General features: G+C 40.3%; 2 protein-coding genes across 3 annotated transcripts in view; both read right to left on the reverse strand.

The window, feature by feature from the left end:
* The window catches only part of gch1 (GTP cyclohydrolase 1), a 43,057-nt gene extending 37,130 nt beyond the window's left edge, over window positions 1-5,927 (reverse strand). The window contains exon 1 of one of the 2 annotated variants that reach the window (XM_043697704.2): window positions 5,273-5,927. In XM_043697704.2, the coding sequence (XP_043553639.1) occupies window positions 5,273-5,609 (337 nt within the window). In that variant the 5' untranslated portion in view covers window positions 5,610-5,927. The remainder of the gene's footprint in view (window positions 1-5,272) is intronic. The other variant, XM_043697702.2, reaches the window with a different exon arrangement.
* A 4,426-nt stretch (window positions 5,928-10,353) lies between these two features.
* LOC122546615 (WD repeat and HMG-box DNA-binding protein 1-like) overlaps window positions 10,354-19,617 on the reverse strand; it is a 35,746-nt gene continuing 26,482 nt past the window's right edge. The window contains exons 15-16 of the mRNA XM_087990214.1: window positions 19,408-19,546; window positions 10,354-14,451 (exon numbers count right to left, since the gene is read on the reverse strand). Coding sequence (XP_087846340.1) covers window positions 14,236-14,451; window positions 19,408-19,546 — 355 coding nt within the window. The 3' untranslated portion in view covers window positions 10,354-14,235. The remainder of the gene's footprint in view (window positions 14,452-19,407; window positions 19,547-19,617) is intronic.

The following is a 19,617-nucleotide window of genomic DNA, read 5'->3' on the forward strand; positions in this document are numbered from 1 at the left end:
GGAGGCAGTACAGGGATGTTCCACTTGATTGATTCCTGGGGTAAAAGAATTCTGCTATGGTGGAGGACCAAGTAAATAGAATGTATATTCTTTAGAATTTAGAAGAATAAAATCTGGGCTCGATGAACCATATAAGAATCGGAAGGGACCTGACAGGTCAGACATAGGCTATTTCTTGCTAGTTGGGGGATCTAGAAGATGGGATCAAAGTCTCAGGATAAGGCACTGATCACTTAGCATTGAGGCAAGAAGAAATCCTTTCACTCAGTTAAAAGTCTTTGGAATTCTCTACTCTAGAGATTTGTGGATACTCCATCGATGATTTTAAGGCTGAGTTTTGGTCTCAGTAAAAGGAGAGATGGAAAGTGGACAGCCCACTGACCAAAATCTAGACATAATGGCACTTCTACTCGAAGTTGATACCTGTAATCTAAATTGCCTGCCTGATGTTTCCATACATCACACAAACCATCACACCACACTTGCAATACTGAAACAGATCCAAAAAGGACAAAACTTTGGCCAAGAAGCCACAAGGATATGGAAACTACCTTGGTTAGTCTTTGAATGAAGTGGCTCAAGAATGTTGTATTTCAGCCATGAGGCATGTTCTATCCCAGAACAAAAATATAAGCCAAAATTGCTACTTGACACATCACATACACCTTTGACAAAAGTAAACAAGGCCTGCATACTTATTAGTGCATCCGAAGATCAGAACTACACAGCTAACTATTAATTCTCAATATGATTCACAAATTGCAAAGAGAGTATATAATACATATAATAACCAGCTCTGGATAAAACATGACATTCAAGTTTAACTTTAGTTATTAAAAAGCCAAGGGACGAATGTTCCTAAAAATAGATCATCGTCTGCTTAATTCCTGAAATCCACTTTACTCTACCTTTCCACTCAGCTATCCTGCAGTTATAATTATAGTTCTTCTGGAACACAAGAGTCATGGAGATGTACAGCATGGAAACAGACCCTTTGGTCCAACCCATCCAGGCCGACCAGCTATCCCAACCCAATCTAGTCCCACTTGTCAGCACCCGGCCCATATCCCTTCCTATTCATATACCCATCCAAATGCCTCTTAAATGTTGCAATTGTACCAGCCTCCTCCACATCCTCTGGCAGCTCATTCCATACCCGTACCACCCTGTGTGTGAAAAGGTTGCTCCTTGGGTCTCTTCATTCTTTCCCCTCTCACCCTAAACCTATGCCGTCTAGTTCTGGACTCCCCAATCCCAGGGAAAAGACTTTGCCTATTTACCCTATCTATGCCCCTCATAATTTTGTAAACCTCTATAAGGTCACCCCTCAGCCTCTGACGCTCCAGGGAAAATAGTCCGGCCTCACCCTATAGCTCAAATCCTCCAACCCTGGCAACATCCTTGGAAATCTTTTCTGAACCCTTTCAAGTTTCTCAACATCTTTCCGACAGGAAGGAGACCAGAATTGCATGCAATATTCCAAAGGTGGCCTAACCAATGTCCTGTACAGCCACAACATGACCTCCCAACACCTGTACTCCACACTCCGACCAATAAAGGAAAGCACACCAAACGCCTTCTTCACTATTCTATCTACCTGCGACTCCACTTTCAAGGAGCTATGAACCTGTACTCCAAGGTCTCTTTGTTCAGCAACACTCCCTCGGACCTTACCATCAAGTGTATAAGTCCCGCTAAGATTTGCTTTCTCAAGATGCAGCACCTCTCATTTATTGGAATTAAACTCCATCTGCCACTTCTCAGCCCATTGGCCCATCTGGTTCAGATCCTGTTGTAATCTGAGGTAACCCTCTTCGCTGTCCACTACGCCTCCAATTTTGGTATCATCTGCAAACTTACTAAACTGTACCTCATATGCTCACATCCAAATCATTTATGTAAATGACAAAAAGTAGAGGGCCCAGCACCGATCCTTGTGGCACTCCACTGGTCACAGGCCTCCAGTCTGTAAAACAACCCTCCACCACCACCCTGTGTCTTCTACCTTTGAGCCAGTTCTGTATCCAAATAGCTAGTTCTCCCTGTATTCTGAGAGATCTAACCTTGCTAACCAGTCTCCCATGGGGAACCTTGTCGAACGCCTTACTAAAGTCCATTTAGATCACATCTATGGCTCTGCCCTCTCTTTGTTACTTCCTCAAAAAACTCAAGTTTGTGAGACATGATTTCCCATGTACAAAGCCATGTTGACTATGTCCTTTTTGCCCTCCTGATTTCCCTCTTAAGTATACTCCTATTTCCTTTATACTCTTCTAAGGATTCACTCGTTCTATCCTGTCTATACCTTACATATGCTTCCTTCTTTTTCTTAACCAAACCCTCCATTTATTTCGACATCCAGCATTCCCTATACCTACCAGCCTTCCCTTTCATCCTGACAGGAATATAATTTCTCTGGATTCTCATTATCTTATTTCTGAAGGCTTCCCATTTTCCAGCCGTCCCTTTACCTGCAAACATCTGCCCCCAATCAGCTTTCGAAAGTTCTTGCCTAATACCATCAAAATTGGCCTTTTTCCAATTTAGAACTGCAACTGGTCTAGATCTGGTCTATCCTTTTCCATCACTATTTTAAAACTAATAGAATTATGGTCACTGACCCCAAAGTGCTCCCCCATTGACACCTCAGTCACCTGCCCTGCCTTATTTCCCAACAGTAGGTCAAGTTTTGCACCTTCTCTAGTAGGTACATCCACATACTGAATCAGAAAATTGTCTTATACACACTTAACAAATTCCTCTCCATCTCAACCCTTAACATTATGGCAGTCCCAGTCTATGTTTGGAAAGTTACAATCCCCTACTATAACTACCCTATTATTCTTACAGATAGCTGAGATCTTCTTACAAGTTTGTTTCTCAATTTCCCTCTGACTATTGGGGGGTCTATAATACAATCCTAATAAGGTGATCATCCCTTTCTTATTTCTCAGTTCCATCCTAATAACTTCCCTGGATATATTTCTGGGAATATCTTTCCTCAGCACAGCTGTAATGCTATCCCTTGTCAAAAATGCCACTCCCCCTCCTCCCTTGTCTCCCTTTCTATCCTTCTTGTAGTATTTGTATCCTGGAACATTAAGCTGGTAGTCCTGCCCATCCCTGAGCCATGTTTCTGTAATTGCTATGATATCCCAGTCCCATGTTCCTTACAATGCCCTGAGTTCATCTGCCTTCCCTGTTAGGCCTCTTGCATTGAAATAAATGCAGTTTAATTTATTAGTCCTACTTTGTCCCTGCCTGCCCTGACTTTGACTCGCTTCTGTTCTCAACTGTATCAGTCTCAGAGTGATGTCTTTCCTCACTATCTCCCTGGGTTCCCCCCACCCCACCTCACTAGTTTAAATCCTCCCGAGCAGCTCTAGCAAATTTCCCTGTCAGTATATTAGTCCCTTCCAATTTAGGTGCAATCCTTCCTTCGTGTAGAGGTCACTTCTACCCCAAAAGAGATTCCAATGATCCAAAAATGTGAATCCTCTCCCTTACACCAGCTCCTCAGCCATGTATTCATCTGCTCTATCCTCCTATTCCTACCCTCACTAGCTCGTAGCAACAGGAGTAATCCAGATATTACTACTCTCCAGGACCTCCTTTTTACATTTCTGCCTAACTCTAAGTAACCTCCCTTCAGAATCTCAACCTTTTCCCTTCCAATGTCGTTGGTTCCAATGTGGACAATGACCTTTTGCTGGCCCCTCTCCCCCGTGAGAACATTCTGCACCCTCTCTGAGACATCCTTGATCCTGGCACCAGGGAAACAACACACCATTCTGCTTTATCGCTGCTGGCCACAGAAACGTCTGTCTGTACCTCGGGCTAGAGAGTCCCCTAACATAATTGATCTCTTGGAACCCGACGTATCTTTCGTTGCATTAGAACCAGTCTCAATACCAGAAACTTGGCTGTTTGTGCTATGTGCCTCTGAGAATCCATCACCCCCTATATTTTCCAAAACAGCATACAGTGCAAGTAATAAATCAATGAGATATTGAAGATACAGGTGCAGTTAATGTATTCCAACAAAAAGGTTAGTTTTGATGAGTCATGCTAGGCACAAAAGCATAAACGCATTGGGCAAATGCAAAATTAAAAATTTGCTTGCAATTAGAATCATTATGGATGCGAAAGCATGGAATTCAAGCTCTCTTACATGGGGACATGGCATAAATGACCACCTGAATGATAACCTGTATTTTACATAATTGATTGAAATTGAAATAGGAAAGATTGTATTTTATTTCAAACAGCAACTTCAAACTCTTAAATATTATCAAAAAGACCAAGTTCTAGGAACTGTGTCTGGTTATTTCTGTAAAGAAGTGTAACAGTGCTCAAGAATTGCTGAAGAATTACTGTATATGGCCTCATTTTCCATAAAGCTTCATTGATTTCCACTTTCAGTACAAAGGTCTTTGCAGATTTGTTTTCACGTTGTCACTTTGATTCAGCAAATGGTCAGGGGACTACAAGCTGAAACAAACCTCAATAATGGACAGGGTTACTACTGCGTACGCTTAATGCCAATGACTTAATTCAAAAGGTTTGACAACAATAGGTGTGCTATTAGGGACACTCAATTACTGGCATTATTTCAAAGAATGAGTTTTTAAAAGTCATGCATCAAACTGATGGCCCCTTAGTTCAGTGGATTCTGAATATCAGGGGCACACGCATTGAACTGTAGAATACGAATGCACTGGTACTTCAGGGAAGCCTTAGGGAGGCAGGAACACATCCCTCTTTGCCCCCCCCCCCCCCCACCCCCACCCCCATCCTCTGCCCCCAAACGTTGAACATGGCTACACTGATAACATTCTGGGTCTTTAATGTTTTAGTTAAAGCCATGTTTCCTTACCCTCTTGGCTGAAATCGATGGTGCAAGTAGGGGAACAGAGAATTAACAAATCTGTTTTAACATGATGGTAGAGAGAGATATTTTATTGGGGCGCCGCCGATCAAGCTTCTAGTGAGAAATAACCCACAGTTGTAGAGAAACTAAAATAAATTTCCCACAAATTAAGAATGTATCTTTCAACAGCAGAGATATCAATTCCAAACCATCCCAAAACGAAAAGGTCTTTTTTCCCCAACAAAAATCAAACATTGTTATTAAGACAGCCACCGGGAAACTCCCGAAACATTTGAAGTTGTCACTCACGGAGCGGAAGAGGAAGGAAAGGAATAAAAAAATTAAAAGTTTTAAGAAGGTGGAAGGAGAGGAGCCCCTGTCTTCCATGTCAGCTGGGTTTACCTGAAATCTTTTCCTGGTAACCCTTGGTAAAGAACTGCATGGCAGTGGCGGCTCTCCACGGCGTCTTGAGGAGACCCTGTCGCTCTGGGTCCTCGCCAAGTCCCTTCAGGATCGAGGAATAGGCGGCTTCCAGACTCGGCAGGTTCAGCTGGTTGTCTTCGATGCTGCGGGTCCGCTCCTCCTGCCACTGAGCCGCCGCTCCTCGCTGCCACTCCGAGTGCCCATTCACCCAGGCGCCGGTAACAGCCCCACTAGGCATGGGCATCTTGACCGAAGTGGTGCCGCCACTCAGCCCCTCGGCCTTGCCCCCTTTAACTAAGGGTTTTCCGTAATCCATGAGTATGGAGCAGAAGTTGGAGCAACAGCAGACGGGCAAGCGAAGAGACAAAGTAGAGTGTGTGTTTGTGTGTGAACAGGTGGCTGGTCATTCAAACACAAACCCAGTTTCCGGCTCCTTTCCATACAGGGAGAGCTGGACTGGCACCCAATCATTGGCTGTAGGGAAATCCACGCAGAGGTGCGTCATTCACATTCATTGACAATTATCTGAGATCAGCTTCAAGTGTCCAGATCAGAACAGACAACCCAGTCTCAGTCTCCGTCACAGTGACAGACAGAAAGAACCTGGGAACAGTCAGCAGAGGTGATCCAGTGTCAGTCAGCCCAGCCTCATCCATGTTACGTACGACTAGCTGCTAGTGTGTCATCAGACTATTAGCTAACTTCTGAATTTTCGCCCTCCATTTCACAATTAAAGTTTTTCCCAGAACTTGGTACGTTGGTAAAAACCGAAAGAAGGAAATGAGAAACAAACACAGTAGGCAGGCCTGGCAGCATCTGTGGGGCGAAATTAGTTAACGTTTCTGGTCGTGCCTTAAAAGGCAATTATGTAAGCACTGTCGTTTACTGTAAATACCTATCTGTTTCACTTTTCCGCAGCAGAAAGTTTGCGTGATCGACAGCAGTGGCCGATTCTTACATTTTTAAAAAAGGCAAAAGTTACATTGGTATAAAAGTGTCCTTAGCAGAATGTTAACTGATCTCTAAAAGGAAACCCATAACAGAATCATTGCAGACAGAATCAAAGCACTAATCTTTTCTGTTACAATCGCTGCAGCATTTAAAAATGGAATGATTCCAGTCACTAAAATAACAAAAATGACCAAATGATCTGTGAAAAAAAGAAATATTTAAGAAAGCTTGACCTACTTTTTATATTTGGAAACTTCAGTGCTCCAAAGCATATGCATTGGCCAATAATAAAACTGTATGGTTTTATTCTCATCTTTCTGTTCAGGAGATTCAGTGAAGTATCATCACGGGACGTAAAGAAAGTCTAGGGCCCTGGGTTTAAATTCCGCCACTGCAGTTGGTGGAATTTGAATTCAATGAAAAAAAATCTGGAGGCTAACAATCTAATAATGGCCATTAAAACCATTTCCAATTGTCAGGAAAAACCCATCTGGTTCACTAATGTCATTTAGGGAAGGAAACTGCTATCCTTACCTGGTCTGGTAAGACCCACCACAAAGTGATTGACTCTAATCAACCCTCAGGACAATTAGGGATGGGCAATGAATGAATAAAAATAAATTCAGTTGTAATTTTCTGACTTCATTTCAGACTGGCAAACATAACATATAAACAAAAGGAATTGTCATGTAACATTATTTACCGTAATAGCTCCCTACATTCAAGGAAGAAATGATTACCTAATTTCCTAATCTAAGTTCAGAAGACTATGTATGAAGTGAACACATCTTGTGTAACAGGACTTACCATTGCAAGACATTTCCTGTACTTTTCAGTTTGGTACCTAACACATGTTAAACCTTTTTAAAAAGTCTTGATAAAATTTGTACACATTTCTTCCACTGAAAATACTTGGCCCTCACTGGCCTTCACGTTAACTGCAATTTGATCCAAGCACAAATTGGATTTTACAAATCTCAATCCAACTGCAATGAATTACTAATTAGCAATTCAGTTGCAACAGCTATGCTATTTCATTATCTTCTGTGAAGAAGCACTGGACTCTGATTGGCACAGCCCTACATGCAACATATTAGATGTGGGAATCCTGATATTACCACTTCTCAAAACACCAAAATCAATAGCAGATAAAAACACTGTAGATGGCAGTTGCTACTACTTTTTTCTCAATTTTGGCACAACCGCATGTACACAAAATGGTGCATGAACTGCATTTTTATTAAAATAGCTGGTTCAGTCCCCTTTTAGTTTTTAATGTTACAATTTAAAAATAATCAGTAGCAAAGTTTTAATCTGAAACACAATAAAGGTTCATTTATTATGCAACCATTGCTGAAAGCTATTAAGTTTTTAAAAAGTGTGATCTACAATACAATAAGGTTAAAAGTAGTTATGGGTAAAAGATATGTATAAAGATGAAAAATCTGTCAGTCAGTCAGTCTGTTCCCATCGAAAGCCATTACTTGATTTAAGATCCTTGTTCCAAGGTGAAGGAATTGAACAGCCTAACTTCAATTCAGCAGCTATAATCGTTTCTTCTGGCTGGAGATTTATCCTATAAGTGGATTGAGCAGATCTAGTTCTGGGCAGTTCTGAAAAGTTCTTTACCTTGCTTTTGCAGCACTGAAGCGTGTTGTCTTCAGTAGCTTGGTTCAGTCTGGGTGCCCTTTAACATGCATTTTTCTCCAACTTCCCATCAAGAACACCCCCCCCCCCCCGCCTTTCCATGAAGGAATGTTTCAGAAACCTGCTTGGAGATCTGCCAAATATGGCATCTCACAACCAGTCTTATACGGATCAAAAACTTTGATACAGCTGCTATGTTAACTTCAACAAATCATTTTTTCCACAAAGGAAGGTCAATAATGCTGAAATTCTTCATGGTGTCCTTCAGTTTCATGCTTTTCTCAGAAGCTTTGAATTCCCACATCTTTAATAGAAGCCATTATGTTGTCTAAGTGTAAATCAAGTATTAATTAAGTGTGTATCGATGTGGTTGATCCAAGTTAACACATCAGTCCGTTTGCCGACATTGAATCAACAAGGAATGGGATGACCTTCAAGAGCAACTACAGATTTCTGTGTCCATTGTTACAGACAGATTTTTAAAAAAACAACATAGATAATAAGTTGTTGTGGTTGTGTTAGCCGAACTGGGAATTTGTGTTGCAGACGTTTCGTCCCCTGTCTAGGTGGCATCCTCAGTGCTTGGGAGCCTCCTGTGAAGCGCTTCTGTGATCTTTCCTCCGGCATTTGTAGTGGTTTGAATCTGCTGCTTCTGGTTGTCAGTTCCAGCTGTCCGCTGCAGTGGTCGGTATATTGGGTCTAGGTCGATGTGCTTATTGATTGAATCTGTGGATGAGTGCCATGCCTCTAGGAATTCCCTGGCTGTTCTCTGTTTGGCTTGTCCTATAATAGTAGTGTTGTCCCAGTCGAATTCATGTTGCTTGTTACCTGCATGTGTGGCTACTAAGGATAGCTGGTCGTGTCGTGGCTAGTTGGTGTTCATGGATGCGGATCGTTAGCTGTCTTCCTGTTTGTCCTATGTAGTGTTTTGCGCAGTCCTTGCATGGGATTTTGTACACTACATTGGTTTTGCTCATGCTGGATATCGGGTCCTTCGTTCTGGTGAGTTGTTGTCTGAGAGTGGCTGTTGGTTTGTGTGCTGTTATGAGTCCTAGTGGTCGCAGTAGTCTGGCTGTCAGTTCGGAAATGCTCTTGATGTATGGTAGTGTGGCTAGTCCTTTGGGTTGCGGCATGTCCTTGTTCCGTTGTCTTTCCCTTAGGCATCTGTTGATGAAATTGCGCGGGTATCCGTTTTTGGCAAATACATTGTATAGGTGCATTGTATAGGTACATCAAGAGCATTTCCGAACTGACAGCCAGACTACTGCGACCACTAGGACTCATAACAGCACACAAACCAACAGCCACTCTCAGACAACAACTCACCAGAACGAAGGACCCGATACCCAGCATGAGCAAAACCAACGCAGTGTACAAAATCCCATGCAAGGACTGCACAAAACACTACATAGGACAAACAGGAAGACAGCTAATGATCTGCATCCATGAACACCAACTAGCCACGAAACGACACGACCAATTATCCTTAGTAGCCACACACGCAGATGACAAGCAACATGAATTCGACTGGGACAACACTACTATTATAGGACAAGCCAAACAGAGAACAGCCAGGGAATTCCTAGAGGCATGGCACTCATCCGCAGATTCAATCAATAAGCACATCGACCTGGACCCAATATACCGACCACTGCAGCGGACAGCTGGAACTGACAACCGGAAGCAGCAGATTCAAACCACTACAAATGCCGGAGGAAATATCACAGAAGCGCTTCACAGGAGGCTCCCAAGCACTGAAGATGTCACCTAGACAGAGGACGAAACGTCTGCAACACAAATTCCCAGCTCGGCTAACAGAACCACAACAACGAGCACCCAAGCTACAAATCTTCTCACAAACTTAGATAATAAGTCACTTGTGACAATTCATATAATTTAAGTAACTCATTTTGAGGGATCCAAGATTTTAAATCCAGAGTATTTAATTAGTTGGTGTAAAAATATAGATTTCCCTCTTTGCAGTTTTATGTTTCTATCTTAACTATTTACCATGTCACTTATCTCAGCATCATCACCAGATTTGAGTCTGTGAATTGACATTGCATCATCCAAGTCATTCATTAATTATAGTAATTAGTTCAATCCAGGAGTTTATACTTTACCCATCAGTCTCTTAAGTGAGATAATGAACTAGACATGGAAATCCATATTTATAAGATCTATATATGCTCATTGCTCAATACTTCAGTCAGCTCTTCAAAAACTTTAATCAGGTTCTTTTTACCATGACCGTTTAGATCTAAATCTACTTCATCAATTGAAAGCCATAGCTATAGTACACATGCTAAGGAATTTGTTACATAAGCTACATGGCTTATGTAGCTGTCCAAGAAAAAAAAAGTATGAAGCAAAATAATAAGAAAATATGGCTGTATTGTTTATGTGTGCAAGTCAGCATTCTCATTGCTTCCAGATGGCTCAATAACAAATCACACCGAATCTTGGAGAAATGCAAACATAATTTGTCATTTATTTACAGGATATGCCACATTGAGCCAATGATGTCACAATGATGACAACTGTACATTTTTCACCATTGAACAAGACAATAAGCACAGTCTTTATATTTTCAAACTAATTCCATTATGGAGATGTCACAAGAAAACAAGCAAGAAAAAGTGACATGTATACATCCAGAACATGAGATGAGTAGATCAGTTCCCACTAACATCTAACTTTGGCCCTCCATGTGATCCAAAAATCTGATGAGGTTATTACAGACAACAGCATCGATTTTCCATCCAATTTTCCCAATTCCCATAAAGCAATAAATGACACAAATTAAAGCTGGATGAATACACAAAAGATATTACCTTCTCCCAAGTATTCACAATCAAAAACCATAAGCAAATGACTTCTCCAAATAGTTAATCAAATTGAAGTATATTGAAACACAGGGGATGGAAGTTCAATTGAAGTTGGTAGTTCCAGCAAGAGTCCTAACCAACTTAACATAAACATGTCCAGCTAAGATAGACCAACCAATAGGTGTGAACAGTAAAAATAACTGCATAAGTGAGAAGTAATTATCTTATTGTACATTGCTGTGGCCAGACCATATATCATATTCAGTTCTCCTCACTGAGGGGGTGAACTACTACTTCATCTACATTACAGCCACAAAAATCAGCCAAATGCCTCAAAATGCAAAATTTTCCTGTCCATAGAAAGCAGGGCACATTTAATTCGGCCAAATATAGCTCTATGAGCTGCTTAACCACAAGCAAAACAATAACGGGTACGATCAGATGTAATACCAAGTGGCATTTACTAATTAACCTGGTCTCTGATACAGTTTAGATGTTGCAAGGACCACTCTGTTCCACACCTCATGCAACCTTAGTTCAAACATAAAAGAGCTGATTTCCAGTGGTGAGGTGAGATGGAGTACCCTTGACATCAAGCCGCCATTTGTTAGAGTGTGACATCAAGGAGCCCTAGTAATATTTAAATCAATGGCTTATCAGAGGCAGGACGCTCCATTGGTTGGAGTCATACCTAGCATAAAGGAAGATGACTTTGGTTGCTGGAGAACAATCACAAAGCCTCACTACAGGGATTCCTCTGGGTCAAATACCTTACCTGTTTTAGCTGTGGCCTTCCCTTCATTGTACGAAACCCCAGGTGGAGATGTTCACTGATGATTGCACATTGTTCAGTTTCATTTCTCAGATAATGAAGCAGTTTATGCTCACATGTAACAAGACCCGGACAATTCATTTGTGGGCTACTAAATGGCAAGTAGCATTCATACCAAGCAAGCTGATGCACCTCCACTTTGGGTTCAATGACATTATTACTGGTAAATCCCCTACTATCTGCATTCTGGGTCAGTCATATAAATACAATAGCTAGGAAAGCAAGCCAGAACCTTGGAATTGTGACTCACTTTCTGCCTCATAAATCTTGTCCACCACAAACAAGGCACAAATCAGAATATAATGGAATAGTTTCCACTTATTTGTATGAAGTGCGGCTCCAATAACACTCAATGTCATCCAATACAATACAGCCTGCTTGACTCGCATCATATCCACCATCTTAAACATTCAATCCTTTCACCTCATGCAGGTGCAGTGTACATCAGTTACAACTAGACAGACAGGAACAATTCACCAAGGCTTCTTCACTAGCATCTTTCAAATGTGTGACCTCTGAAATCCAAAGTCAAACGCAAAGCCCTGAATTTAAGTTTTGTTTTGAAAAGTAAAAATGTTAGACAGAAATAAGTGCACAGGAACTTACAAAGAACATTTATAAATCTCAACTGTTATAATTGTTATTTTGTAGTGCCAGAAATTTGTTTGCATTCAATTTTGCCAAGTGAAGATTGGTGTGTTAAAGCTTCCCATATAAATATACATTATGCTCAGTTTTATCCAAAAATGTTGCGTAACAAAGCACTTACTTAATGCCTGTCACTGCCAATGACAAATGCAATGACAAAGCTCAGAACTCTGTTTTCATCTTTTATATGCATATTGGGCTCCAACTATTCTAACTTTAGGGGAGGCAATGACCTAGTGGTATTATCAGAAGACTATTAATCCAGAAACTCAGCGAATATTCTGAGGACCTACATTCAAATCCTTCCACGGCAGATGGTGGTATTTGAAGTCATTACAAAAGACATTGCAACTAAGAATCTAATGATGACCATGACGCCACTGGCGGTACAGTGGCTCAGTGGTTAGCACTGCTGCCTCACAGCGCCAGCGACCGGGTTCGATTCCAGCCACGGGCGACTGACTGTGTGGAGTTTGCACGTTCTCCCTGTGTCTGCGTGGGTTTCCTCCGGGTACTCCGGTTTCCTCCCACAGTCCAAAAGATGTGCAGGTGAATTGGCCATGATAAATTGCCCATAGTAATAGGTGCGTTAGTCAGGGGGAAATAAAGGGAAATGAGTCTGGGTGGGTTACTCTTCGGAGGGTCGGTGTGGACTTGTTGGGCCAAAGGGCTTGATTCGACACTGTAAGGACTCTATGAAAACTCAATGAAAAATGCCACTGTCAATTGTTGGCAAAATCCATCTGGCTCACTAATGCCCTTCTGGGCAGGAAATCTGCCACCCTCACCTGGACTGCATGTGACTCCAGACCCTTAGCATGCATTTTCAACTGTCCTCTGAAATGAACTGAGCCACTGTTCGTGCAGCTTGGTACAGGCAATAAATGCTGGCCAGCCAGCAATACCCATGTCTCATGAGTGAATAGAAAAACTCAAGCATTAAGGGATCTGTCTGCATACAGCTTTATTGTTTCATTATATGATGAAACTTGATGTGCTGAGACAAATAATATTTCTTGATTATTTAAAGATAACCTATTCCACCACAGTTATCATTTAATGTTAATTATTTTGTTACTTGTAGGGTTATCTATAATTTTTGAGGAAATTAAAGGTATCAATTTATAAATCTAAAGAAAACCATAAGTCAAGACAAAATGATGGAGAACCAAAATAATGATTCAGGTCCAAACTGAACCTTTGCTATCTTTCTACTTTTCAGTCTGATACGTTTTCATTTTAACACACTGTACTACTCTTGAAACCTTATAAGAAATCAATGAGGAATACAAATACTGTACCGAAAGAGATCCAGTTTAATTCCTATAAAAAAACACATTTAAAATTCAAACTTAAAAAAAAAACTTGTGCTGAACGAAAGCTAATATCTTGCCATAAGTATACATTGACATATAATTATAAAACACTGAAATCTGTGAAGATTTTGACCTACATTTCTTTGCAAGTGGATGAATAACTGGAAATAACGAAACTAATTAATTGCAAGTGCCAAGGGCAGCAGGTGTTTCAAAATTATATTCCACTGAATTCATAATTTATCCGTACATCCCCATTAAAGTCTCCAGAGTTCACCTTATTACAATTCACTACTGTTAAACTTCTCAGGTTATGATTTACAACAAAGAAAATGTATTTCAAAAATGTTGTCTTGGTGCACATTAATTTGATTTATCGATATTGCCATTCTATCCACGACCTGTGCTTCCACTCTCCACTATACACCATTGCAGTAAATACTACAGATAACACAACCAGCTACTAGGCCTTGGTCAATCACACCTAAAATAGAGAGTTGTCATTTAAAAAAAACGTTTTTGTTCTACTCAAGATCATTTTTAGCTGAACTAGAAAAATCACTGTACAGGATGAACACAATGGCCAAATTGCATCCTTAATGTGAACTTTAAAAAAATATACAGTCTTGTTTTGTCTAAACTATATAACTATTGACAAATCAATAAATGTGGTAGAAATACTGAAATGTTCAAACTGTGGTCAAGTAATATGCAGCAATGCTACTCCTTTTTGAAGGCAAAGGCAGCCAATCTTGAATTAGTGGATACATGCTGTTGTTTCTGTTTTTTTGCCAAGCTTCCAGGTGCTTCAGAGTTTTCATCTTTGCTTTCCAGGTTATCTTCATGAAGCTCTTCCACACGCTTGCGTTTTTGAGCATCCTCTGCATCAGGCATATTGTCAATGCTTCCGCTTCTTTTAGCTTTCTCCGTCCAGGTCTGGAAATAACATCACCAGAAGAATAATTTAAATCTGCACTGCTAGGTGGCCAAGCAGTTTGGTCATCATTCAACACTATACTGAAGCCAATCAAAAGAGCTTCCACTCTACTTAAAAGGGCCATATGCAATTTAACTTCATGCATAAGGGTTACAAACTATGCAGCCATTCCTGGTTACACTAGGACAAATGATAGGCAAGACTGAAAGGCATTAAAATACATCCAATTAGTGGGGTTGCACTCAAAGTCCTAAGACATTCTCCTCCCTACATGTTGGACCAGGCAGCAGGAAAGATTAGGGATATACATTTGACCAAAAAAATTGTGTCGGAGGAGACAGACGTAGCCTGTCACATAAGCTGGAGGCCTAGGTTGGAGTAAATATGATATAGGTAAAAATTTAAAGTAATTGTGAGGAATGGGTTGGAATGGAGTGAGGGGCATCCAAAAAGTTTTTAAAAAAGAGGAAAACCAATAAGATATATTATGGATATCTTTGTGTTTTAGATAAGAATTCTGTCATCAAATTCATGTATTGTAAGAAAACACTCTAAATGCACAAATTCTGCTAAATGTCATATCGCAGCTATTGCATATTCTACAAGAGTAACACTGGGAGCAAAATATCCCAGTCAATAAAAAACATCAACATCGAGAGGATATGGGGAAGACATACACTAACTATAGAAGCAAGGGATCTTAGTGAAAGTATTATATGTAGGGTAAAAGAATAGCGAAGGATGCATGGCTTTAATAGGAATTATTTACACACCTCATGATAATAATGTTGAGCTGGTGGGGTGAAGGAATTATCACTAAGACAAGCAGGCAAAAACCAGAACAAGTGAACAAATAGAGTACTGAATTTTGGTTTGTGACTTCTCCATCTGTCATTCAAAACCAAGCCTTTAAATTAAAAACCTTGAGGCGAAATCAATTAATCCCAATAAAATTCAGCAGAACCGTTATGGAGTAAAACTACAGACAAAAAGAGGAAGCAACTGACTAAGTATGGACTTAGGGGGTTCTGGTAACACTGACATAAATGGGAATTGGGGGCAAACTTCCACTAGCATAAAAAGGACAAACTACAAAGGCTGTGATTTTTAGAGTCCAATCATTTCGACCTCAGGACATGCTTACAGGAATTCCTTAGTTAAAAATCACAACACCAGATTATAGTCCAACAGGTTTATTTGAAAGCACTGGCTTTTGGAGCGCTGCTCCTTCATCAGGTGATTGTTGAGAATAAGATCGTAAGACAGAATTTATAGCAAAAGTTTACAGTGTGATGTAACTGAAATTATATATTGAAAAAGACTTGGATTGTTTCTTTCATCTGTAAATCGCAAAACTTTTTTAAAAAATTTACATTCTCAAGTGCACTTTAACAATAGGTGCCATGTCGGCCCAGATAAGGTATTGAAGATGTGAGGTGCCCTGTGTGAGACTGTCTGTGCCACAATGGTCAGACTGATTCTAATCTAAAGAACAGATTTACAGAATCTTACATAGATTCATGCAGTTTTTGAGCAAAGTAAAATGTAATTCTGCAAGTACAAATTCACCCCACAAACTTATATGTGGTGGTGGGGGGGGGGGGGGGGGGCAAGGGGAGAACACCACAGAACAATCAACAGACAGGAATGTTCCCCTCCAGTCAGAGGGCACTTCAGCGGTCCGGGTCACTTGACCTCAGACCTTTGGGTGACCATCCTCGAAGGTAGACTTCGGGACAGGCAACAACGAGAAGTGGCCGAGCAGAGGCTGATAACTAAGTTCAGTACCCATGGGATGGCCTCAACCGGGACCTTGGGTTCGTGTCACACTACAGGTGACCTCATTGCACCACACACACACACACACACCTCTCATACACACCCTGTCACAGACTTAAATCCCTTTACGCTCACACACATACACACACCCCACACACACACACCCTGTCACAGACTTAAAGCCTTTACATTCACACACACACCCTCTCACAGACACTCAAACCTCCCCCCCCCCCCCAACAATAACTTTTGCTATAAATTCTGTGTTCTTACAATCTTATTCTCCACAATCACCTGATGAAGGAGCAGCACTCCCAAAGCTCGTGCTTCCAAATAAATCTATGTGACTATAACCTTGTGTTGTGTGATTTTTAACTTTGTACACTCAAGTCCAACACCGGCACCTCCAAATTAGGTATTCCTTAGGATAGTGTCCGAGGCTCAAACATCATTTGTTTCATCAATGATCTTCCTTTGTCCTTAAGGTCACAAATGGTGACACTCGCTATGACTACAGCAACTCAAGTATCAAAGCGGTCTTTATCCACACCCAGCAAAACCAGGACAATATTTAGATTAGATTAGATTAGAATCCCTACAGAGTGGAAACAGGCCCTCAGGCCCAACAAGTCCACACTGATCCTGCAAAGAACAACCCATCCTCCTCTGACTAATGCACCCAACACAATGGCTTACAAGCGTCAAGTAATATTCGTGCCACAAAATGCCAGACCACAGCCATCAAGAGAGAAGAGACAAGGAAGAACCACTTATTGACATTCAGTGGCAATTCAACATTGAATTCCTGATCAGAAAGTTAACTGGATGAGCCAGGCAAATAAAGTGACTGTTAGAGCCATTTGGAAACTGGGAATTCTGTGATAAGTGACTCACTTCATCTCTTTCCAAAGACAATCCACCACCTACAAAGCACAAGTGAAGAGTGTGATGGAATACTTTCCACTTGCCTACAACTCCGAAACACTCAAGAGGCTTAAAACCATCCAGGACACAACAGCCTATTTGATCAGCACCTCACCTATCACCTTCAACATTCATTCCATACCACTGGCACACAGTGATGCAGACACTTGTTAAAGCTCCTTTAACAGTACTTTCAAAAACACAACCTTTATCAACCAGAAGAACAAGGGCTTCAGATGGCACCTGGAACTGTGGGAACAGATTCAAAATCAGCCATAGCTCATGAGGAGCTGTACGCATCTCTGTTCACTGCAATGCTGCAGATAAATATTTGTTTTAATATTAGTTTAACAAATGGAGAAAATAACATTTTTTTTTTCTCCATATGACATGAACATGACCAGCAAGCCCAGCGTTTGTGTCCATCTCAAATGAGTTAGGAATCAACCATTTTGCTGTGGGTCTGCAGTCACATGTAGGCCAGACCAGATCAGGATGGCAGATTTCCATCCCTAAAAGGACATTAATGAACCAGATGGATTTTTCAAACAGTCGACAATGGGTTCATGGTCATCATTAGACTCTTACTTCCAGATTTTATGGAATTCAAATTACAGCATCTGCCATAGCAGGATTTGAACCTGGGGCCCCAGAACATTACCTGGGTCTCTGGATTAACACTCTAGCGATAATACCACGAGGCCATTGCCTCCTCCCTTCGACATTTAAGTCAAGATACTTTTTATTGAATTCAAATTCCACCATCTGCCATCCAGGATTTGAACCCGCATCCCCAGACCTTGGCCGAGTTTCTGGATTAATAATCGCACGATAATATCACCTGTTGATGCCTGTTGCTAAATGCTCTTGGAAAAGTTTCACTTCTTGAACCACAGCAATCCCTGAGTTGCAAGTACATCCACAACACTATTCGGGAGGGAGTCCCAGGTTTTTGACTTGGTGACATTGAGGCAAAATTTACAATTTCCTTATCTATGGTTCTATCCCAAGACCCGATAGAACAAGTATGTCTCTGTCATACTTGTCCAAATATTCTGCATAATTAAAGAGAAAATTTTAAAGGGGTGCCCTTGCAACTACAGTATAAAACTTACATTCTACATTTTCCTTTATGCTTTTCCTTCGTATAAACGTTTTGAGTCATATTCAGTTCTTTGGCAGAAAAAAATCACTAGGTTTAATTGCAGAATTTCTGCAAATGTTGAATGACTAATTTATTTTTTTTCTTTTTCAGCTAGCTGATTCCCAAAAACTAAAAACAAAACAGCTGCACTGAAAATGTCATTACTCCATTATCAGAAGCAAAATAAAATCAAATATGAAACATCCAGTTGGCTGATCCCCCTCGACCTCTGACTCAGCTTCAATTGGAATTCCTCGTCCACTACTTTAAGATTTCACCTCAGATTAATTTCAAATTCAAAGCACAAACGCTGCAGTGAAATTTCATATTTTACTCTCCAATGTTGTCTTCCAATTAAGTAAACCTAAACAGATGTGTTTCTGCACCTGTCAATCCTGCTTAAATAACAGGTCATCAGATCACAAAGAAACAAAATCAATACTACTAAATTTACGTAGATATGATTCCTCAGCAACAGCCACTTCAAATCTATTCAGTTGTACTTTGTTTTGTAGTCTATGAGCAGTACAATCAAAATCAAGTAGCGCTGGTGCTGACACAGTTTCCAATTTGATTTCTGCTAGACTTCCCAGTATTGATGAAAATAAATCTCAGCAGTGCACGTACCTTAAAATACCTATATAGATTTGTTTTTATTATCAATTTAACATTATTGAAACCTGTAGATTTTTAAAATTAGATATTCATGATAAATGTGGGATTGTTGTTATGCACCAGTTTTACTGCATGGATCTGCTCAGATTCAAATATCTATTCAATATATTAAACAAGTATTTGTAGAATAGGTGCATTCTCTTACATTATACCCAACCAATGCAAAGGAGTAATCCAAAGTAACTGAATGGAAAATCTATATAACTACAACAGTAGGATGTGTTAAAGGTATGACTACAAATATTTTACCAAGCATCTACTTTCATTTGAAAGCAAATGAAATAGGTTGACTGGTTAATTATTATTATTATTTGAAGAAATCAAATGCTTGCAAATTAAGCAATTAGTAAAATCAGACAGAAGTTATCAATCAAAAAACAAAAACTAAAATATTAAAAAGGCTAAAAACTATTCCAGGCCTGAATTTTCATACCTTCCTCTCCTCAGATGACAGAACACGGAATCTGTTCATGCCTTCCTTAATTATTTCTTCTTCTGATAAACCTGGACTTTCAGCAACAATATCCTCTCGACTTTCTTCCAACCAAAGTTGGAAACCTGTCTTCTTAGGCCTTTTTACAAAGAAAAAACATTATTGTTGTATTATAACAGCTAATGTTTACTAATCACATTAAATTGTTAG

The sequence above is a fragment of the Chiloscyllium plagiosum genome, unplaced genomic scaffold (genome assembly GCF_037043375.1).
Source record: "Chiloscyllium plagiosum isolate Xiang-an unplaced genomic scaffold, Cpla_swu_hap1 HiC_scaffold_8, whole genome shotgun sequence".
In the NCBI taxonomy this organism is placed as follows: Eukaryota; Metazoa; Chordata; class Chondrichthyes; order Orectolobiformes; family Hemiscylliidae; genus Chiloscyllium; species Chiloscyllium plagiosum.